The sequence below is a fragment of the Canis aureus genome, chromosome 22, assembly GCF_053574225.1.
Source record: "Canis aureus isolate CA01 chromosome 22, VMU_Caureus_v.1.0, whole genome shotgun sequence".
Taxonomy (NCBI): Eukaryota; Metazoa; Chordata; class Mammalia; order Carnivora; family Canidae; genus Canis; species Canis aureus.
Window position 1 is genome coordinate 11,568,956 of NC_135632.1, and position 24,150 is coordinate 11,593,105.

At 36.7% G+C, this 24,150-nt stretch overlaps 1 protein-coding gene across 50 annotated transcripts in view; it reads left to right on the top strand.

The window, feature by feature from the left end:
* LOC144293759 (uncharacterized) overlaps nt 1–24,150 on the top strand; it is a 472,204-nt gene that overhangs the window by 213,018 nt on the left and 235,036 nt on the right. For 44 of the 50 annotated variants that reach the window (XM_077864835.1, XM_077864823.1, XM_077864834.1 and 41 more), the window contains 4 exons: nt 4,353–4,430; nt 7,350–7,415; nt 13,100–13,184; nt 16,229–16,307. The exons of 1 other annotated variant lie outside the window; for it this stretch is intronic. In XM_077864835.1, the coding sequence (XP_077720961.1) occupies nt 4,353–4,430; nt 7,350–7,415; nt 13,100–13,184; nt 16,229–16,307 (308 nt within the window). Of the gene's footprint in view, nt 1–4,352; nt 4,431–7,349; nt 7,416–9,023; nt 9,056–13,099; nt 13,219–16,228; nt 16,308–21,193; nt 21,277–24,150 lie in introns of all 50 variants that reach the window. 5 more of the 50 variants (XR_013361003.1, XM_077864839.1, XM_077864840.1 and 2 more) reach the window with 5 other exon arrangements.

Sequence of the window (24,150 nt, forward strand, 5' to 3'; positions counted from 1 at the left end):
ATTGTGAGGCATGGATAGTAGGCTTAAAAGGGCCAAGATGAACTGAGAAAGTATAAACTTGATGTGAGCCAAGTAGACTTTGATAAGAAATTCTCTCCTTAATTGCCTGAAGCAAGAGAGAGAAGAAGCAATGTTGGGGACATGATTGGGGGTATAGCAATAAAGGTTCTATAAGGAAAACTTAACAGAAAATCTTGGGGTACCACTGACTTGAAGTCACAATAAAACCATCTTAAATAGCAGAGTTATTATAAGTTAACACTAAGATATTGTAATATACCTTTAAAATTTTTAAGAAGTAAAACTTTCCAAGGGGGGGAAGAATCATCTTCCTTAGAATACCATTTTAGAAGCTTCTGAATTGTTTATTTGTTTTATCAGCTCTGGAAATGTTAAAAGCCTTTTGGGAATATGTTGATGTTGAAAGAAGTTAATACATTCCACATGCTTCTATGATTTTCTATTAAGTTCAAGTTATTTTACTCATAAAAAGTAATACAATAAATCCTTTTGATTTTGTTCAGTTTAACTCTATAGTCTCTGCAGTTTTTCTGTATGAGAGGAAGCATGGTATAATAGCACAAACACTGGATGGTCAGATATGGTTTGCTAGATGTGTGCACCTCAATTTTCCCAACTGTAAACGGGGCTCATAACACATACTTCGCAGGTTTGTTGTTGTGAAGACTAAATGACTAATATGTGTAAAATTATCAGTGAAGTCCCTGGCCCATGAAAGATTTTTGGGCAAAGGTAGGTTGCTATTTTTGTTACAAAGGATCTTGCTATGTATATATGTATGTACGTATGTATTTATAAAAGATTTTACTTATTTGAGAGAGAGAGTACTAGTGGGGGAAGAAGTGGAGGGAAGGCAGGCTCCGCACTGAACGGGGAGCTGGATTCTACTGGGGCTCGATCCCAAGAGAATGGGATCACCATCCAAATTGAAAGCAGACCCTTAACTGACTGAGCCACCCAGGCACCCTAAGATCTTGGTCTCTAGAAGCAGCTGTTCTCTTTTGATAAAATCTCTTTCTTTATAAAAATAATAGAAGTTAGAAGGATTTCCATAGCATGGACTTCAGTCTCTCACCAGAACTGGGCTTGTGTCTTTAGAGTTCCGGATGATATTTCCCCCACCTGCCCTTGAATTATTTCATTATTATCATGCACATGATGTTAGAAGGGTGCTAGCTCAATAAAAGAGAGATTGTGATATTAAAACATTGTTCTACTAATTCAACTTTCCCTCCTCTGGGAGCCCCATAGGTTGGTATTTATTCTGCCTGTGGAACTATATTGAAAAAAGCCTTTTCTATCTTCTACCTGGAAATCCTTGAAATAACAAAATATTTAAAATGTTTCCCCTACACTTATTTCTCAGGGCAAAAATAATCTTTGTTTATAGATGTGGATTAAAGTATAAAATCTTTGTCATTCAGTAAATATTCATTTCTGAGGGCACAATTCAATTTAAAAGTACACTTTAAAAAGGTCACCTCTCACTTTTTTTCTCTTCTGAAGCAATGATACTATCAGTCACTCTTTGCAATTTGGTAGAAACAACAGTAATATCAGAATTACTAGAATTCTGGATAATGAAATAGGAACGCGTAACACATAAGATTTAGCCAAATAGTTTATAAGTTAGGCAAGATTTAAAATTCCGTATCACTTGTTGGAGGAGAAATATAACTGAAAACAAAAAGTTCTCTCAACCCAGAAAATCTTTCTGCAAAAGTAGAAGAAAAAGAAAATAATTATGTTATTGTATAAGCATTAAACCAGTGTGTGATGTGAATCACAGGCAATCTGCTAAGATATTGTAGAGACAGAAAGAAATCTCATCCTTTCTTATAAAGCCAGATACCGATTACACACGTTTACAAGTTAAACAATTAGATCTCAAGTAGGAAGGAATTTATACTACAATTTATTATACATAGTTTATTCTAAATTCACCTGGTAATTGGGGTGATCTTCTTTGTTAATTGGTTTTATTCAAAGAAAAAACAAACTTCTCATATCTTTATGACAAAAGGTTGTTTTGCAACTGGGAGCAGATGCCCTCCAAAGTTAGGCTCCTCCTATAGCAACTGGGAGATAGAGGTGACATCTCTCTGGATATTTCCAATTTCAAGAGATGGATCTTAGGTCCTTGATTAAGACATTCCTGGATCATAAAGCTGGCAGGAGGCTTATTTAACTTCTAAAAGGATTTACGTAGATTTCGACGAGACAGGAAAAAGAGCTTACATTTTTTAAGTTAATCTAAAAAAAAGGGGAGGGAGGAAAAAATCTCTTCCTTTATTTTCAACAGAGAGAATTAAGCCTCTTAATTTTAATTTTTTCTGTCCTTACACCTTGTAATCCTTGTTTGTTATTAGATTTTGGAACATATATTATCATAGAATACTATGAACTAGAGAGGTTCATTCCTGGAAATTGATACGCTCCAATATTTTATGTGCCATGTAGGAACACATGAGAAATTCGAAGAAAATAATGAAAGGAATTTGGGTGTGTTGCAAAGACGCTTTGACACCTAAGTTTATCCATTAATCAGAGAGAATGATAGGATCTTTGTTACAACCTCTGGAGAGTTTGAGCTCTCATCTTGATTCAAGAAGACATGGAAAGAAGTGACCTCCACTTCAGGGCAGAGTAGAGCATTCCTGAACCTGATATTTACAAAAGTATGCCAGTGATGCATACCAGAGTTCCTTAAGGCTCAATTAAACATTCGGACTCCCAAGACACTTGGCATGAGTCTTCTCAGGACAGGAAGCACAGCCTCCAAGCAGAGCAGCACTGGGTGTTCCTTGTTCCTCTCAGTGGGAATCCCTGCATAACAGTCTGTGTAGCAGTTCATAACAGCTGTCAGGGAGCTTCCTTCTCCCAGGGTGAGTGCTCTTGTTCAAGGAGATGGAACCCACATTGGGCACATGTGGGAACTGTCCTGATTTAAAAATCTGCTTATAAGCCATATGGGCCACAGGAGAAGAATATTTCTTATGACAACTATGTAGATATCGTCTCCAGAATTGCTGTAAGCAACTGTTAGAAGAGTCACTGAACACAGGGAAGCTAAACCATGGCGTGTCCAACAGGAACTTTTAGTCCATTGATAGTCTTTTACATATAATTTACCAGTCAGGGTTTTTTGAAATAAGCAATGTTGAGATATCTGTGTACATACATGAGTTGAGATATCTATTTACATATATGACATTTTATATTTAACATAGCTATAAAGTTAAGTTGAAAATGAAACGGAAGCAGAGAAAAGGATAATGTTAATCCATGATCCATCATGATCTTAAGTGAGTTCTTTGTTTTAACCTCAACTTCTCATCTCTAAAAGGGAGATCATGTCCTTATCTCATAGTATAAGCTGTATAGGTGTGACATGACAAGATGGGAAAGCACAGCAATCAATCCATAAGTGTTCTTTGAAGCTGTCTGTGATGGTCTATGAAGTTATGATGGTTCAGACCTTGTTTTGGGAGTTTTGCTCTCTAGAGGCACTACTGAGAGAGAAAACCTGGAAGTACGAAGAGTACCCTCCCTCAGATCTGGAAAACGCCTCTTCAAGACAAAAATCTGTAGCAGAATTGTAGCAAACTCATAATGATGAGCAAACCTGGGCTACTAGTTTCACATGAATGATGGACAAGTTGTGAGGCCAGGGGATTTGGATTTCAATCTAAGTCCTATCATGCTTAGTTGAATAGAAATCATAGAAATCATGTAGTCTATTTAAAAAAACATTAACCAAGATAAGGCAATAATGTACTTTAATATCATCCATAATTGTGGAGGTATGTGTGTGTGTGTGTGTGTGTGTTAATTTTTGAACCAGCCTGCTTCCTTGCTTCTCAGTCTTCAAGCTTTATCTTACGTTTGTACCTTCTGTAGAAAATCATGTCCAAGAATCCTAGCTAGTGTTGATCTCTTGCCTCTAAACTTAATATCAGTTATATTCAGGTTATTTAAACCCTGACATGTCTACCAGATTTGTTTTTGTGGTGCACAGGAATGTATTCACAATACTTTGAGTGTTCTTTTTAAAAATGTAATACTCTATACATAGTGGCTGAAATTTGATGAATGGTTGACAAAAGGTGGTTAAAAGCAATATGGAAGAGTAAAGTCCTCTTAGTGGATACCTTCTTTCCCATCCCAAATTAATGGCCAGGCTGGACGGATTCATTTTTTTCCTTGATGTAAGGGTCTCGTCAACTTCTTGGAATATTTTCAAGTCTTGTTTTCATTTTTTTCTGTCGAATTGTATTTTCTGCTCTGAAGTGTTAAGTCTCACCTCATTCCTTTGTTCTCATCTTTTCCAGCCCTTCCCAGCAGTGACTATTAATAAATTCCATGAGCACATTCAGCCCTGCAGTGTACTGGAGTCAGGCAGGCAGGAGGTATGTCAGCAAACTGAGCTTCCCTAGCTGAAAAGCAGTGTTTATCTTGCTATATTCTGATCCTTATAATTCATGTTCCAGGGCTGAGTGCTGGCACCATTTGAGCCCTCTCTCTCAGGAGATTGTTTCCTCTTCTCTCTTCTTTGGGTACGAGGACTTTCCTGAGTTTGGTGCTCCCATCAGACTTGCCATACACCTCTCTCTTGTTAGCCCCATTTGTTCTGGATTCTTCTTCGTCTTCCCAGTTACCTGATTTGTTATCTCAGTTTGACCCTCAGTTCTTTCTTGCACTACTATTGATTTTTCCTAGTAGGTTTAGTTACTAACATTAGAAATACTTATCTCATAACTTCTCTTGCTTCAAACTCCCCCCAACCCAGTTTCTCTGCCCTCACTATCAGCTAATGATCTTCCTTCATCCTTTGGTTCTCTCTGAGAGTTTTCTCATGTCCCAAGTTCAAATTTAGAAAACTATAGTTGGGGATCCCTGGTGGATGGCTCAGAGGTTTAGTGCCTGCCTTCGGCCCAGGGCATAGTCCTGGAGTCCTGGGATCGAGTCCCACATCAGGCTCCATGCAGGGAGCCTGCTTCTCTGCCTGCCTGTGTCTCTGCTTCTCTCTCTCTCTGTGTCTCATGAATAAATAAATAAAAATCTTAAAAAAAAAGAAAACTATTGTCATCTCAATGTATCTGGTCCTTTTTCCATGTATAATGTTAAAGCAAGTGCCCTTCGTCATGGAATGTGGAACTCTGCCTGTCTATAATTTCCTCTTCACTGATACTCCTCTAAATACTCATGATACTACGGCTTTTGTCTAGAAAGTTATTCCCTGTAGTCCTTGCAAGACTACCTTCTTCGCATTCACTGAAACTCATTTTAAATGTTATCACCTTAGGGGCACCTGAGCAGCTCAGTTGGTTAAGATCACAATCTCAGGGTGGTGGGATCTAGCCAGGGGCAGGCTTCAAGCCTGTGTGGAATCTGCTTATTCCTCCTCCTCCCACTCTGCCTCTCCCCTCTCAGTGCCTCCTTCTCTGCCCCTCCCTCCGCTTGCAAGCACCTCTCCCATGTGCATGCTGCCTTTCCCTCTTGCTCTCCAATAAATAGAATCTTATTTTTATTTATTTAAGAGAGCAAGAGAGATAGCACAGAGGGGGAGTAAAAAGCAGACTCCCCACTGAGCAGAGAGCCCAACATGGGGCTGTATCCCAGGAGCCTGAGATCATGATCCAAGCTGAAGGCACACACTGAACCAACTGAGCCATCCAGGCACCCCCCCAAAATAAAATCTTTAAATGTTACCACTTTAGAGACACCTTTCCTGACCACCTGACCGAAGTAGATCCCCAACTGTCGTGGGTGTATAACTCAGTCTGTAATCAGTTTCTTGCATGGTATCTGTCTATACTTTATCAGTTGTCTCCATTATACTGTAGTCCTTGAAGGTGGGGAGTGCGCCTCTCACCTGGTCCCATTGCCTCATGTATTGGTATTTAAGCATTTTGCCAGTATTTGCTAAAGGAATAACTGCTATTTTCTAAGTTAGATGTAAACTTGCCATCCCTCTCTCGGTTTCAAGCTCTCTACACATACCCCAATTCAAACACGTTTGCATATATTGAATCTCAACTAAGTATTTGGCACATTCTGTTTTGAATTCTGAGTTGCTGCATATGGAGATGACTTTAAAAAAATCTTAGGGCCGCCAGAAATTTGTGTAGGAAATCCATCAGCTTGTCTAATGACTACACACACGCTCCATTACTCAGACACCTCACGGGCTCACAGTTCCCAGGCACCCTTCATCCTTGGACCACAAAATGCAGAACTTTCCAAAAGGAGGATTTTTCTTCCTGCATGTAAACAACTTGTTATAGAACTCTTACCATGTGTTCAGATGCTGCTTTTTAATTTGGACCATTCACACCAGTTTTGCTCTGCTTGGCTGACTTCTTGGGCTCCGTCTCTGAGTGGGACAAGGTTCTCTGAAGCAGTCTGGCTTTGTCGCAGCCCCAGTTCTTATGGCTGAGGTCCACAAGACATGTTCCACACCAGGGACATTCGTTTACAACTATTTTGTTTAGATGACAAAGCAGAAATCATTAAGAAAAAAAAGCCCAAACAACTTTTAATGGTTTCCAAAGCACAGGTATTATTAAATTGTAGCAAAGTACTATAAAATAATCTATTATAATTATTATAACTTACTGGCTATAAAATGTAATATTCTCTATTTCTTTACCATTAATGGTTAAGAGTGGTAAGAGAAAAGCTAGTGTTTATGTAAAGCTGCAAATGAATTATCTTTTAACATAGAAAACATAGGCTGAGCTTGAAAGTAAGATTCCACTTCTTAGTTTTTTGAGATCCTGAAGAACTTTTTTTTAACTCAGTAAAGCAACTTATCTAAAAACAAAACCAAAGCCATAATCTTTTTTCTTTTAAAGTTTCTGGTTATTTTATTGTCAATCTGTGTGGTATTCAACTTTTAATTAGCTGAGTGGAATATAAACATTCATTTTGTTCTTCACGAGGCTAAATGTGAGTACTGTATTTTATTTCCAAAAAAATTATTGCTCACATAATGACCATATGATTTCAAGAGTTCCAACATATTCAACTTTTTAAAAATTACTGTTGCATACATACACATATACTATAAATTGACTTTTGTAGGACAGAAAACATTTATGCAAAGATATAGGAAGGAACACTTTACAGATCAATAAATTTCCTTTCTTGAATATAGCCATTTGCCAGACTAATGTAGATATACACATAATTATGGGTATAATTATGTGAATATTATGAATATAGTGTAGGTACTACACTAAATTAGCCTACTCTGGCTCAGATAGATTAAAAATGTCTAGTTGTATTATTTTATGGTAACATAGTTTTATATTTCCATTATATAGGAGATAATTTCAAGTAATAGCTGCCATTATACCCGAAGCCCTATTTTGAAACAATGGCACATACTGGTAAGAAAATAAGTGTTCTAATTCAAACCAATTTAATTCAATTCAAAAAACGTTTCTCTTGCATACTTGGAATTTGCTCAGAGTAGATCTTACACATTCTACACACACACACACACACACACACACACACACACACACATTAATTATGTGAGATGATGGATGCATTAATTATCTGATCTTGGTAATTCCACAATGTATATATATCAAATAATCATGTTGTATACTTTAATTATATACAACTATATTTGTCAGTTATTTAAAAAGTTTTTAAAAAATGTCTCCCTTACAGATATGACATAAACATTTTAAGTTCTTTTCTTGTTAGGTAGACCTGATAGCTGCAATTCTGCATATATTTCTAGGCCAAATCATGTGACTTTGAGATTAATTTCTTCTTTAAACAATATTCTTTGGGAAGTGTTTTTGGAGACATTGATTCTACTGAGCTATTTATGCCCATAGTAGCTTTTACCTTTGCAGTTCCAAGGTTCATTGTAGCTGTGGGCTCATGTGAATGTTTCACTGTTGCTGGGGGATGATTTATTTTTCATTTTTTAAAATGTCATTGCAGGACTGAACACCTTATAATACAGAAGAGCTCAATATAATGATGTTTTATATATTTTAAGTGTCGTAACATAACTTTTTCTCTATATGCCTCAATAGAACAATGTCTATAGCAAATGAAAACAGCTGTTGTGCCTAGTAGTCATCTATCTTGTACAGAGAGTTACCTTATTGATAAGAGGGGATTTAGGACAGAGTATCAAGATTTTATCCATCTTCACCTTGAAAGGTCCATTAGATATGAAACCTTTATTGTCACTTATACCTGAAAGTGACAGAAGGAAAGGTCTTATCCAAAGAGCAGCTGTCCCAGTTATACAGATTTTGTGAAAATCCCATCATTAATCAGGAATGCTGATGATCAGTTAAAACAGCAAATGCCCTTGACCTCTATTTTAAAGTTGCCATTTTTACTTGATTGATGGTGACATATACTGAGAAGAAAGCTGTAAAACTGTACAGGAGGATTTGTTAAGGACAAAAATGTGTTTTAGGAAGTTCCAGGAAGTATTTGGAGACAAAATAACTGAGGATTTGATTTGACATAATTTTCTATAAATTTAGTACTGATTGAGTAAATTCAGCAATATGAAACTAAATAAATCATGCTATTTCAAATTGGAGAATATTATGACATATTCATTTTGAATTATGTGCAGTACGGAAGTGATGTGGTTCATTAGGATTAAGCTCTGTGGGAAAACAAAGAACAAAAAATAATAGCTCCAGTAATGATTCTACTGCAAATAGTTATATTAAAAAAAAGAAGAAACAACTATTAAAATCCATAAGGACTAATAATAGTTTACTAAATAAAAAATATATTTGAAACAAAATTTGCAGTTAATTTGGAAAAAAAATATCACACAAGGGAAATTTTAAGTACTAGTCTAAATTAATTGCGAACATAAAATATTAATACTTACATTTGACTTAAGTAGAAACTATGTCACTCTGGCCTTATGGTATATGTATCCATGACACATTTGACTTCCATCATTGCTACACATTGTTATTCTTCTTTGTTTCCTTATTTCCAAGGTACATTCCTTTGAAGAATGTTTCTTCCCATGGCAAGTAATATTTTAAAAGTGAAAAATCTGTATATTTACCATCTTGGTAGTGGGAGCTTATTGGAGTAAAAGACTAAAAGATATCAGAAAGGATCTTTTATATCAGTGAATTCTCCTTTGACCTCAACAGCTTAAAATTTACTTTTCCTGATGTCAGTTTGGAGATGATTACATTTGCCACCATATTTTTTGCTGTAGAATGAGAAAGCTTTGTCTCAGTTTAGAGGGTTGTGAAGTATCAGTAGTGGGTGGGGACATGAGCTTATCTCTGAAAAGACATCACAAAGCTAGTTAGGTACTCCTTTCCAACAGTAGTCAATCCCTGGGTCAAATTCATCTGTAGAATGACCCTTGGACTGGATTAGTTTATGTAAATTAATTTAGAAAAGCAAAATTAAATAGAAGTATGAATATATATATATACACACAGAGGATAGAATATTAACAATTCTCAATGTTAAATACATCAGAATTTAAACCTTAGATATGCACTGGTTTAATCCTATTAGTTATTGGATCTCAGAAGTATTCCAATATTATAAACTTTTTTTCCTATTGAAAGTGCTTCTGAAAATATTTAAAGCTTATAGTTGTAAAGAGTCTTGAGGGGAGGAACCTGCTTCTCTCCATAGCTATAGAGAGATTAGGCATTACTGGAGATTCTTGTTTCTCCTTTTAAAAAATCATTCAAGAACATTAATTTTTTGACACTAATAATGAATTGTTCCTGTTCACTGAGAACTGAATCAATTAGGTAGCACAGGTATTTTAAATCAGTATAATTGTTCGTATGGCATATTTGAAATAACAATTGTATATACTATATCACTGTGAATATTAGGTTGTCATTAAAACCATGCTCTAGATGAATACTTAGTATCTGAGGAATTGGTCAAATTACAAAGTCAATGAAAATAAAACTCAGGGGGCTTCTAAGTGGCTCAGTCGGTTAAGCATCTGCTTTCTGCTCTGGTCATGATCTCAAGGTCCTGGAGTCAAGCCCTTTATCCAACTCTCTGCTTAGAGGAGAGCCTGATTCTCCCTCTACCTCTGCCCCCTGCTTGTGCTCTCTTGCGCCCTTTCTCTTTGTCAAATAAATAAAAACCTTAAAAAAAAGTCAGGTTATGAATCTCTCTGTACAATGGATCCAGTGTAATCTGCTTTACATAAATATGATTTATATAAAAAGGAAATGGAGCTTCTTTTAGTGGTAGGGTTATGGATGATCTTAAAATCAATAGTGTTCAGTATTTTTCTTTCTTTTTATCTATGTTAGTTTTAGTTTTTGTCCAAATTATACATGCCCATCGTCCGAGTCAAAGTATTGTATAGAACTTGTTTCAACACACAGCAGTCCTTCCTTTTTCCCCCTCTTGAAGTATCCACTTGCAGCTGTTTCAGCCAGCTCTGGCATTTCCCCCCACAACTAACTACTTCTGTGTAGTCCCATCTGTTGGCTCTCTAGTGCAGGTGCTGTCTTTGGGTTCTCTTGCTTCCATCACTTTCCACCAAATAGTAGCAGTTTCTCTTGATAGAGTTATGTGGTACTTTTGGTTGCATCAGTATTAACTGTTCACATTTTATGACCATAAATATGCTGGTTTTTTTTCATAACTTTATGGTGTTCCTGGAATTACTAATGGCCATGTTTGTTGTGTGTTTCTTTTTCTTTTTTTTTTAAGATTTTATTTATTTATTCATGATAGAGAGAGAGAGAGAGAGGCAGAGACATAGCAGAGGGAGAAGCGGGCTCCATGCTGGGAGCCCGACATAGGACTCGATCCTGGGATTCCAGTATCACACCCTGGGCCAAAGGCAGGTGCCAAACCACTGAGCCACCCAGGGATCCCCGTTTGTTTATTTTTCTAAGTATTTCTCACTAATGCAGATTTATTTTACCAGTTATCTAGTATTGCTCTTTCGGGATCTAGACAGATCATGTATTACATAAATTTTATCTTTTTTGGTGGTATCTTTCGATATCCTCTGTTGTGCTCCAGTTTGGGCTTGTTGCCTTTTATGCTACCTTGGGAGCTCCTTTCAGTATTTGCCTGGGCATATCAATCCAACATGTTTCTTTTTCTTTTTTTTTTAATCCAACATGTTTCTGATGTTGGATCTCCTGTTTGTTATGTGTCTCCTCTTTCTTAGTTTACTCTGCCATTTTAGGTGGAACCTAATCTTTTATTTATCTATTTATTTATTTTTTTCTAGGCAGTCTAGTTCCTTTTTTTTTTTTTTTAATTATTTATGATAGTCACAGAGAGAGAGAGAGGCAGAGACACAGACAGAGGGAGAAGCAGGCTCCATGCACCGGGAGCCTGACGTGGGATTCGATCCTGGGTCTCCAGGATCGCGCCCTGGGCCAAAGGCAGGCGCTAAACCGCTGCGCCACCCAGGGATCCCTGGAACCTATTCTTCAGAGGCATCCTGAGAAAAATGAATGCTGAAAATCCCCTTATTCTGCACTTGCACTGGATTGGTGTTTAGGTAGGCCTAGATTTCTACATGGGGGAATTCTTATCCTTCATAATGTTGAAGGTATTGGTCCATTGCTTCTAGCTTTCATGTTGCATTTCAGAAATATGATGTATTCTGATTCCTGCTTTTTTTTTGTTTAGTCTTTCTTAACTTTTTTCTCTAACCCTTTGGAAGGTACTAGAATCACCCTATCCAAAGTGTTCTGAAATTACAAACATGTAGTTATCTCACTTCATCCATTATGTGGACATTAACAGATCTTTGCACCATGAAAAATTATGTCTCTCAATATTTTTTTGCTTGCTTGTTTATTTGATGTTTTACTTCTCTCAATTGTTTATAATCTCTTTCTTTCTGGAATGCATATTATTCAAACATTAGACCAGATGGGCTGCTTTCTGATTTTCTTATCTTTTCCATTATATGTCTATTATACTTTTTGTTATTTTCAGGAATGCCTTCTCTATTTTATTTCCAAAACAGTGATTGATTTTCTGAAATCTCTGCAGTCAAAATTTTAATTTTCAGGAGTGTTCTTTTTTCTTTTTTTCTGAACATCCCCCCCCCCCCACTTTTTAAAAAAGATTTTATTTATTCATGAAAGACACGGGGAGAGAGAGAGAGGCAGAAACATAGGCAGAGGGAAAAGCAGGCTCCATGCAGGGAGCCCGATGCAGGACTCAATCCCGGGACCCCGGGATCATGTTCTGAGCTAAAGGCAGATGCTCAACTGCTGAACCACCCAAGCATCCCTGAACATTCCTTTTAATAGCGCACATTTTCTCTTTCTCTCCAAGGCTGTTGATTTAGTTCTTGATATTTATAATCTAAAGGAAGTTAACACATCTGGGTCACCTGTTCATTAGCCTGGAGTTTTGACTTGGGGTCCAATGCTTCATATATTATAAATACATTGTGGTTTAATCATACGCACGCACATACATACACATGTATGCCACCAAAGTTTTAGAACCACCAGCTTCAGTACCTTGCCTAAAATGATAAATGACAGAGCTAATATTTAAACCCTAGTTGATGAGATGCCAGTAATTCATGTGTCCCTGAAATGCTACTGGTGAGTTTGATAATGTGGTAGTATTCATGTCAGCCACTCTAAGGCTCTGCTTTGATTCATGATGCTATATAACATAGGAACTAATTGCACATATGAAGAAAAGTCTGCTTAGATTTGACTCCTGTGCGATTGTAAGCAAGTTACTTATGGCCCATTGTACCTCAGTTTGTTTCTACGTAAACTGCATATAATAGTATTGACCTCATAGAGTTATTGTGAAGATAGCAAGTATTAATATATTCAAAAGAGTTAGAAAAATGCTTCGCAAGGGGAAACACTGTTGAAGCATTAGATATTATGGACTGAATTGCGTCTCGCCAGAATTCACATGTTGAATTCTCCCAGTGTGACTCTATATAGAGATAGGGACCTTGGGAGGCAATCAAGGTTAAATGAGGTCGTAAGAATGGGGCCCTAATCTGATAAGGCTGGTGTCCTTATAAGAAAATGGAAGAACTGGAGTTCCACTTCTCTCTGTGGTTTCACAGAAAAAGAGGCCATGTGTGAAATCGCCAAGAGGAGAGGCTGTCTACAAGCCAAGAACAGAGGCCCAACCAGAAATCAACTCTGATGGTAACTTGATCTTGGACTTCTAGCCTCCAGAACTGTGAGGAAATAAATTTCTGTGTTTAAGCTACCTAGTTTGTGGTATTTTGTTATGACAGCCCACACAGATTAATACAGCTATTATCATTTACCTAATCACTTGTAATGAATCTTTTGCTTAATGCTAATCATCTGTCCTACCTGTGACAATGGTCGTATGTGACCCTGGTGCTATCTTCACCCTCTTCAATGATAGGTATTTATTGATGACATTTGTCTAGAGTCTGAGGATCCAAAGACCTGAAAGGCCTTTGGGAGGTCACTATCCTTGCTCAGCTTAAGTTTTTTTGCCTATAAATGATGATGCTAGTAATAGTGCCTGTTGCATTGTCTAGGTTTATATTTCAAACTGTTACAAAAAATACTTATGAACATGATTTTAAGATGTTTATTACATGCTTGAAGTAAAATGAAAAACTGAGAGAAAACTGACAAAATTTTGGAGAGGAACACTGGCCAAATTTCAGACAACCCTCTGTCGGAAGTTTTAGAGTTACTCTAGAGGCACCAAGGAAATCCTGAAATTTTATAAGCATGCCATGGTATTGTTCTAGGAAAATGAATCTGTAACCTTGGAGCATAAATTTGTAAAATAATTATAAAATTAATCTATACAAATTGGCAATGTTATACAATATTCTATGAGACATAAGGCTGATTAGCTTTAAGGTAATGATACTAGTAATATAAAAGAAGAACTGGGATCCCTGGGTGGCGCAGTGGTTTAGCGCCTGCCTTTGGCCCAGGGCGTGATCCTGGAGACCTGGGATCGAATCCCACGTCGGGCTTCCGGTGCATGGAGCCTGCTTCTCCCTCTGCCTATGTCTCTGCCTCTCTCTCTCTCTCTCTCTCTCTCTGTGTGACTATCATAAATAAATTTAAAAAAAAATTAAAAGAAGAACTATCCAAAAGTAGTACCAGGACTGGTAGACAAAATATATGTGAGGGAGTGGGCAACAGCAAGTATGATTATGAGATTTTTGAACCTATCCTAGTGTCAAGGCAAGTGGTCAACAATTGTACTGTAGAAGTAAATATGCTATTTTTGTTTGAAGTGATTCATGCACAGGTATAGAAAGGTCCACACAGATGTGCGCTTGTGTGTATGTGTTTGTGTGAAATATACACACACAAAAAAATAGTTGAGATACTTTAGTAGAGTTAAAGCCATGAGGCTGGCCAAGAGCATCTGAGAGTAAATGTACATCTTCTGAATATAATGACTTCTACATGACAATAGAAAACAGACTTTTAGGATAATACTGGTTAGTGTGATAGAAATATACACTTTTTGTTGTTGTCGTCATTTAATCAGTTAAACAAAGAAAATCTGAGTCCAGCCCGATGCAGTCAGTAAAGCTAAAAAGTCCAAAATGTCTATCTACATTTAAAACTTGAAATTTAATCTAAATCTCAATGATGCTAATAGGGTAACATATGTTTGTGGGTCGTGTACACTTTGTTTGTTTGTTTTTAATACCAAGCCATCAAGTCCCAAATCTGAGAATGGTTCATATAATTATTCTGCATGCTTCCGGAAAGAAACCTAAAGGATTGGGTCAAGAAAGACTTGCATTTACTACTGTAGAATAACTGTGATTTCTCCTGTCTTGTGTGGTGGCTTTGTGACATTTTTCTCTTTGAAACTTATAATCTCTGTCTTACTATAATGATAGATTTTAGATGAGTCAAGGCTTAGAATTAAAAGAAAAAGGCTTAGAATTAGCAGGAAGGGGCAGAGACTAAATGAAACTTTACATCTCTTGTGATTTGAAACATTTCCCATTTGAGTATCCATCTTGTAAAAATCTTAATTCAACACCAATTTATGTTCATAAAACAAGATGGATCTACGAAAAGACACTTTTAATAAAATATTCAGTCTGCAAGAAAACATCGATTTTAGTAAGAGTGCAACCTTACATTTTCTGCATTATGAGCTATATAGTATGTGTAAACTTTTTTTCATTCTTTATAGTTAAGTAATTTTAAAGTAGTCTCCTAAGGAACATATGACTGTAAAGACTTTATTATTATGACAGTTTCAAAGAGCTGGATTAAAAAACAAAAATGAAAAGCCTTCTGTTGTTAAACATTTATTTTTACATAAAACACAGAAAACCCAATTGTCCCTAAAACTTCTATTAATAAATCTCACTGTTTTCCATCCTTCTCCATTTAACTTTTAGCTGGCCGAATTTAAAGGAATATTTTGTCGCTTGGATAGTAGCGGGGAAGGGCATGCAACCTCAATTAAATCAAAGTTCAATGGGGTGAATTTCCATACCAGCATAGACAGACTTTACAAAAAAACCTTGGGAACTAATTCTAGCTAACATTTATTGAGTATTTACCACATAAGGCACTGGGTTCAGACAGATTAAGTCATTTAACCATCGTGACAACAGCAGGTGCTATTAGCATCTTTATTTTATGGATGAAGAACTCTAGTCTTATTGCTTAAGTCAATAGCTCCCAAACTTTGGTGTGTATCAGAATCACCTAGATAGCTATTAAAGTATATGGGGCCTAGGCTTCTTGAAATAGAGGAGGGTCTGGGCTTTTGTGTTGTGACCGATCTCCCCAGGGCTTCTGAAGTCCACTAAAGATATAGAAGCACCAGCTTAAGTACCTTGCCTGAAATAATAAACGACAGAAATGATAATTAAACCCTAGCTGTTCAGATGACAATAATTTATGCTTTAAGCCAACATGCTATGTAGTATCCAATTACATTAAAAGGTAAAGATATCACAGAAATCGTTCTTGTATTTGAAGTGTGTGGGGTTAAAGTTGATGAATTCCAAGATGCTAATATAAGCTACAGCTTACATTACCTTAAAATGAATGTGGAAAATTATATTGCCCTTATGCACTAGACATTCAAGTGATTTGCACTATGAATAGTATAAAATGAAGCTAAACATTAGCATTAATGGTTTAACAGAGAAAACATCAACTTTGCTGCTCTTATTCTAAATCTGTTTTTTTTTTTTTTTTTTTTAAACAAGATAATGCAGCAACAGCAGCAGCCCTGAACCTCGCAACAACTTTCCCCACTAAAGACACTGATAGCAATTACAGATGTAGGTAAGGTTTTCTCTTTCTGGCCCATGAGGATTTCTTCCTGTGTTTGGAGTAGAAAACGGTTTCCAGACAGGTCGTGGGAAGATTCTGAAAAAGCTCTGAGTTACATTTATGGACATATGGCTATAGCACCCCCTGCTGATGACTGCTGGGATTAACATTCATGCCATGCTGACCTCAGAATCCAGTCCCTGGAATCATTTCAATTCATTGGTGAGACAGAAAAATAGCGCTATCTCAACTTGTCTTCTCCAATCTCTAAACCACTGATAGGTTGGTTTTCTTTTTTAACTCTAAATCCTAGATTTCATTGGGTTATTGATAATTTTTATGACCTGTTAGTAATTTGTTTACTCATTCATTCAAGTATTTATTAAAAGTGCTCACTCTGTGGCTGGAGATACTCTAGTTGTCTGTGATATAGGTTTGAAACAAAGCTTCTTCCCTCATGGGCTTACACACTGAGGTGGTGGAGGAAGGGAGGGAGAGAAGGAAGGAGGGGCAGGAGAGGAGAGGAAAGAGAGAGAGACAGAGAGAACAAAGGCAAGTTCATACATAGTAAATCTGGTATGATAAACATTATGAGGAATGAAAAAAGAAGCAAGATAATAGAAAAAGCATATGCAGGTGAGGGTTGGGAGAGTCTGTGCTTTATACGTTTATCTGTATTTTGTGTTTGTTCTTCCCATCCTTTGAAAGACTGCACTAAACACAAGCAAAAAGAGATACATAACACAGCTGTTTTTTAGGAAGATGCACAAACTATTTCTACGTAACTTTGTCTCTAGTGTGAAGACCTCACAGTTCTCCTGCAGCAATTAGAAGAATCATGAGTCCCAAGCAGGAGTCAAAGCACAAAGGGGAGGCAGTGTTAGGGAATCCACATGGGAGGGGTGGAATGGGGGGTTCATATCTGCATGTGGCGTCCCAAGCCATTTTTTTAGAAAAACTTTTGCATGTAAAATAAATACATCAAGCTTTGCCTAGCATCAGAACCACATCTAAACTGGTGCTTGAGGCCAAACTGCTTTTATTTATTTCTTTTTTAAAAAATCTGAATTGTCACTGTATAAAGCTAGTGGAACAGAGTGCAGTACAGTGATACAAGGTCACAGCTGTTTGCACATTGCACTTCAGAATCTGAAAGCATGTTATTACAATACTGTTTTTAACATGAGAACATCTGCACAACAGAGGGGGGTGGGGCTTGAGCTTTGTTTCTGTTTCTGGCCCCTATCCTGAGACCACCTGGGTGACTGTGGCCTCACATTATCCCTCTCTGCTGGTCAGAGCACAGAGAGACCACTTGTATGGAGATCCTAGGAGCCAAATCTCAAAGCAGTGGAATGAATAATTTCTGTCTCCAGTTATGTTGAACCAGGAAAGAGAAAAAAGAGTTGATCTATTAAATAGCATAGGTCAGTACGGGGAAAAAAGGATTAAAAAGGATAATCCATTATGAACAAACGGGAAGATGACAAAGACAGCTAGGATACTGATTGCCATTCATTCCTCTGTCTTTTCTCCCCATCTGTGTCGCCCTCAAGGTCAAACCCAACTCTGAGTCAATCAAGGCTCTTGCCTTCTGACCATCTATACCCAGGTGCTATACATGCTCAAGAAAAATCACATGCTTTTATGAGACTGGGAATATGAGAAATTCATGATCCTCAAAATAGCCTGTAAAGTTCTCAGGGTGTTTCTAGTCTAGTTTCTATCTTCTGTTTTTAACCTTGGCTTCACTGCTAATGTCATCAGACCTTATCACAACCTTATCACAACCTCCACCTCAGGAGAAGAGCTACCTTTATATTACAGGCAGAAAGTAGAGGCCACCTGGTTGTTATTCCCTTCTCTTCCTGACACCTACCTCACCTACAAACACATCAGCATTTTCTAGATTCTTCCTATCTCCTCCTTCAAAGGCAGAGTCTTAGCTCACCTGTCCTGGGATGATCCTCCCATATCCTCCATGACATTGGTACATCATTCACCCCCCAGCCCTCCATTCCTTCTCCCTACTGACTCTCTGAGGCCCTGTGTATTAGGATAAATCGATGGGCTTTGGAGGTAGAGGGAAACAATCCTGGACAAGTTGCAGAGGTTCTCTCAAACTCAGTTTCCACATTTGTCAAGTGAAGATCAGTGTACCTCTCCCACAGGGTTTGTGTAAGGATTAAATAAGATAATATGCAAAGCCCTTGGATCAGAGCAAGTATTGGGGAAAAAAAAAACAACAACAACAACAATAGCTTTTAGTATTGCTTGTAATTACTCCTGCAGCATACTACCAGTTTTTGCAACAGTCCTTTTCAAAACATGTTTACAAACATTTACAATTGTATATTATAACAACTTATAATGTAAGTGGGACAGATCTAGAAATGCATTCAAAATAAAGAAGTTGCTTTCTCAAGGTCATGGAAATAGGTTGGTGGTGAAATTGGGACTGAAAATTAGATTTTCTGAATCCTATTTCAGTGTTTGTGCACCTACATTTACTGCCTCTTTTAGTATCTGCTTCCTTATGGGAAGGATGCTACTGTCTGAATTTTGGATTCATTTGAACTTAGGAGCTAATGAGATGCTATTGTTATAAAATAAAACATATCTCTCTGTGTGGATATCACTTGTGTTTTTCTTTGTATGGCGAATTACTTACAAATCTGATGTTCTTTATATATGCAAAGTGATACAGGCATTAATTGCATTACCTGAAGCAAAGACTACAGCTGTGTGAGGTTGATGAAACTGCCATAGATTTTACAAAATGCTTTGTGAACAAAACTCCAAACACTTATGACAAAGACTGTATAACATATGGCTTAGCATCCATTTACATTTGGAAGTGTGCAACATCAGGGGGAGGAAGAATGTTTTTGTTGTTATTTTTTGCTTTAGGTTTTTGTGTGCGTGTGGTTTTTGTTTTTTGTTTTTTTTTTGTTTTTAATAGGCTTGAGGTTTAGGAGAAATTTAGAGAAGTCAGTGAATTCATTGGCTATTTTCAAGAGTATATTTAGGTCACCTGAATTTCAAGATGCTTTACAGCTTATGTAAACAACTCATATCAATATAAAATCACTTTATGGAAATGGTTTCTTTATTCCATTTGATGGAGAAATAACTTTATTTTTTGAAGTAGTAAAATAAAAACAAAGCTGGCGAATGATGAATCAGGAATATATGAGGAGCTGCTGGCATACATTGAAATGTAGAAAGCAAAATTCTTGCAAGAGTTGTCAGGACCAAAGTACTCATTCACATGACTGCTCAGATTGTTGCCGTGGTTGAAGAAAACTGCCTCACTTAAGACCACATCTGATGCCGGGGACAGCTCCTATCCAATGGCCAAGAAGAGGGATTGTAAGAAGCCCTGGTCTTCTTGTGCCAACTGGAAATGGTTATGAAGGATGTCAAAGAGAGACAGCAGCAGACACGTGTTAAAGGAGGCAGGACAGATTTTATTCAAACTGCCCAAGGAGAGGCTCTAGAACAACTAAGACAGAGGGAACTGAGATTGGGAAAGAGAAAACAGAGAGAACACAAAGGGGCTGAGAGAAGTGAAAAAGGGGTAACAAAGAAAGTGACTAAGGGCCTGCTTAGAGATGGAAATTGCAGACGGAGAATAATTGGGAAATTATTGAAAATGGTCTGGCAATGTGAGTGGGGACAGTGGGCATCCTGTAACTTGTCAGCATTGCATTTTCTCATGCAAAGAATCGGCACAGGGCCATGGGCCCACATGGGTCGAAGCCAGGCCAAGGCTTGGACAAGCCTCTCAGCAAGTGTTCATGCACATCCTTTGTGCTGTGTGGCAGCTCACAAGTCACAGGGTCATAGATGTTTCAGAAATTGTTGTAGGGCTGACTAGGCATCCACTGAAACTGCAGCAGAGCATGACTTCTCCCTCTGTGCTGTCTGGCCTCCATTCTCTTTCCTCTTCCATAGGAATTGATCCTAAGATCCCTTATAAATGTCCTGTATGCTGACCTCCATCCTTATGGGGGCATCCAACCCCTAGCAATGTGCTTCTCATAACAGGAGTTGCTAGGCAGTTTCTCAGTTGGAAAAAGATGATTCTTTACTTTCTCTGAAGACCTCATGCTATGTAAACCAATCCTCATTTATAGCCTTGGAATATGTACCTGCTAAAGGACTGTGGCACTTCATTGTAGCTAAAAAAGAGAAGATCCATTTTTAAGTATGTTAGTTTCTTCACATTCTACATTTGAATTTTTGGTTTTTGCTATAATGGTCTTTGATACCCTGAATAACCAAAATGGGTCGATGGTTCATGGTTTACTAAATCATAAATATAAATAGAGATGTCATAACATAAATGCTACAACTCCAACATTACAAATACATATTTATTACATTTTTGGTACAGAATTCATTGGGTGGCCACGGCCAGTAAATCTGACATAATGCTTTCACGCAAGCAGTCAAAAAAAGTGTCAACAAAAATTATATATATATATATGAAATTGGACCTGTAGTCCATCTACTTCTATTTCTTGGTCACTGTATTGAAAGTTTGTCAAATAACATCATGACACTATTGAAGCCAGCTCATAATTTTCAAACAAAGCAGTGTTCTGGATAGTCAGCCAAATTAGTTGCCTTTTTTCAAAGAATAAGTAAAAAATATTGCTTTCTTGCATGTAATTGCTGAATTTAGTTGTTAAACATAGAGAAGGATCCAAAATTTTAGTCCTTCAACAAGATTCGTACTATTGCCCAGAAAATTTGAAAACAAAACAAAATTACAAATAAACATTAGCTTCAGAAAGAAAGCAACAGAAGCAATTGTCATAATTTATTGTATTAAATAGCACTGATGGGTATCAAATTATATTAACACATACGTTGTCAAAATGTACTCGCAGATAGACAAGCATATGGTGGGATAAGTCCTTGATACTCAAGAAGAAAATGAGTTCCCAGCACATATGTGAGACACATGTGAGAGGTAACTGTCCTACCAGATTCTTCTTTATTATGAAAACTTCATGCTCCAGGAGTTGTATTTTAATTTTGGTAATGATTACTTAGTGAACCATAGTGAAGCCTAAAAAAGTGTGCTGGTTTTAACACTGAAGAAGTAATATCATTTCTATCAAGGCAGCAAGGAATGCCATTGCTACCTCAAGGTAGCTATACATATAACTGCTCACAAAACAGTATATGTATAATATACACATAGTATGTGCATATATGCAATATATATGCTAATAATATATACTAATATACTTATATATATTCACTAATAAAAAAGAAGGAAGTCTTGCCGTTTGCAACAACATAGATGGACCTTGAAGGTAATATGCTATGTGAAATAAGTTAGACAGAAAGACAAATACTATATGATCTCACTTACATGTGCAATCTAAAAACATCAAACTTCTAGAAACAGAGTAGAATGGTGGTTGCTGAAGGGCCAGGAAAATAAGATCTTGGTCAAAGGGTGCAAACTTTCAGATGTAAAGTATAAGTTCTCAGGCTCTAAATTACAACCTAATGGCTGTAATATTGTAATTAATACATTTGTACACTTGAAGACTGCTGTGAGAATAGAGCTTTAAGATTCTCACCATAACAATAAAACAACAACAAAATGGTACTTATGTGAAATGAAAGGTGTATTAACTAAGCTTATTCTGGTAAACATTTAGCGATACATACATGTGTCCAATCATCACATTTTGTACCTTAAATTCAAAGAATGTTGTACGTCAATAATATATCAGTAAAACTAGAAAAAAGTTGAAGTAGTTATACCATCTTAGAGAGTTTGGGTAGATTAGAGTCCATATTTTCTGAGTAATTTAACAGCTTTAATATAAACACCAGACGTATTTTTAAAACAGCCAACTTCTATATATAAGTTGTGCAAAGTATTTTAAATGTTAATTTATTTTTGGTTGTCACCATAAATTGTGCAGGAACAATTTGTTATCTATATTATCTATATTTGTTATCTATATTAGAATTTATGTTTGTGTCACAAATAAAATAAGAACATGCTTCCATGGAGTTATACTGTAGTTAAAGGCCTTACAAGTTTCTAGATGTGAAAAAAATAATGTGAAATTAAACTGTGTTTTATATTTTGGTTAGTACTCTGCACAATATTAATGATAACAAAGCCAAAGAGTGTCATGAGCAGCTCCAGCCTGAGCCTGCTTTATTGGTTAAAGTTCAGAATACCCTTAGAAGATAACACGTTTACTTTCATTTCAAAGATGGTGAGATCGATAGAGGAAATTATTGTCTTGAAATTACATGGTAGTAGAGTCAGGAACAAATCTATGTATTTTGGGTCTCAGAATGTTTTATGCTCTATAATAATACAATACTTGTGTTACAAATACCAAAGGAATTAAGGTGTGGATAGCTGATTTAATATATTCACATGCTGTTTAGGCTTTCTCAAAGGGGTGCCGTTTTCCATGGTGAAAATTCTTTCAGCCTTGACTGGTGGTTTAGGAATGTGCAGTTGGTTCCAATGAAGCTGGACTAAGTGAGAGAAGGCAAAACTCCTAATAAACCAGAGTAACAAATTACATGGCTAGTCCACCAGCATACATGTCTTAATGTTATTATTATCCACACAGAAGTTCCAAATTGAACCTCATGTGAGTAATGCAAATTTAATTTTGAAATAAAGTTTTCTAATTTAAAAAAGTAAGGCCAGAAAGGGCAAACCCATAAAACAAAATGAAATGAAATAAATGTGTCACCTTTTTACACAAGATAAGTGATGGTACGGGTATAGGTTTTATTGTATATTTGTGAACATGTTTTCATTAACATAGGATTTATAAACAGGAAGTGATAAATGTAACAACCTTAACCTACATTATTCATTTATCAAGATATTTTCTTTTTTTTTTTTTAAGATTTTATTTATTTATTCACAGACACAGAGAGAGAGAGGCAGAGACACAGGCAGAGGGAGAAGCAGGCTCCATGCAGGGAACCCGATGTGGGACTCGATCCCGGGTCTCCAGGATCACACCCCAGGCTGTAGGCGGCGCCAAACCACTGCGCCACTGGGGCTGCCCTATCAAGATATTTTCAATGCCTATTCGTCTGCAACATTTTCTTTTCTTTCAAAAATACAGCTCTTTTTTATATTGCAAATAGCTAAAAGAATACTCAAAAGTATTAGTATTATACAATTAGATTTTAGAGAAAGAAAATTAAAAACATTTTTAAGAATAATGAATTTAGATATTTAATCTGAAGTTATTAATGCATCAACACTAGAATTTATCTTGTCTTTGCTCAGTCAGTGTTAGATATTCAGCAATGAGAAGGTAAAATGTAAATTTATATTTTTGTGAGTATATGTTTATGTGTATGCCTCTGTGCATATGTGTATGTGTGTGTGTGTGTATTTATGTGTGGAGGTTAGCTTAAGAATTTAAGAAAAATATTTCTTGCATAGTATAAATTTCAGAAGTATATTTCCATCAGGTGTCCTCATTGCCATAGAAATATTTCTACCAAAAGAGAGGAGCTCTTAGTAAAAATAGGTTATAGGATGAAGCACCAAATATTGAGAAATCCCACATTATTGTGGATAAAAACACAAAACTTTGTGAGTGCACATACCTCAGCTGGAGAAGCCAGCATGAGGAGAAAAGGCAGAAAGTAAGTGTACTCCTTTGCATAGATAGCTTTATAATCAAACTGCTGTACTGTTGGGAAAGAAAAAACCTTTTCCTCTACCCATCTCAGGTTCTCTGGCCGGAGCCCTATAAATTAGAATGACAAAAGACATAGTGATGAAAAAAACCCAAAAGCAAAACAAAACAAAACAAAAACCCCAGAGATTTAT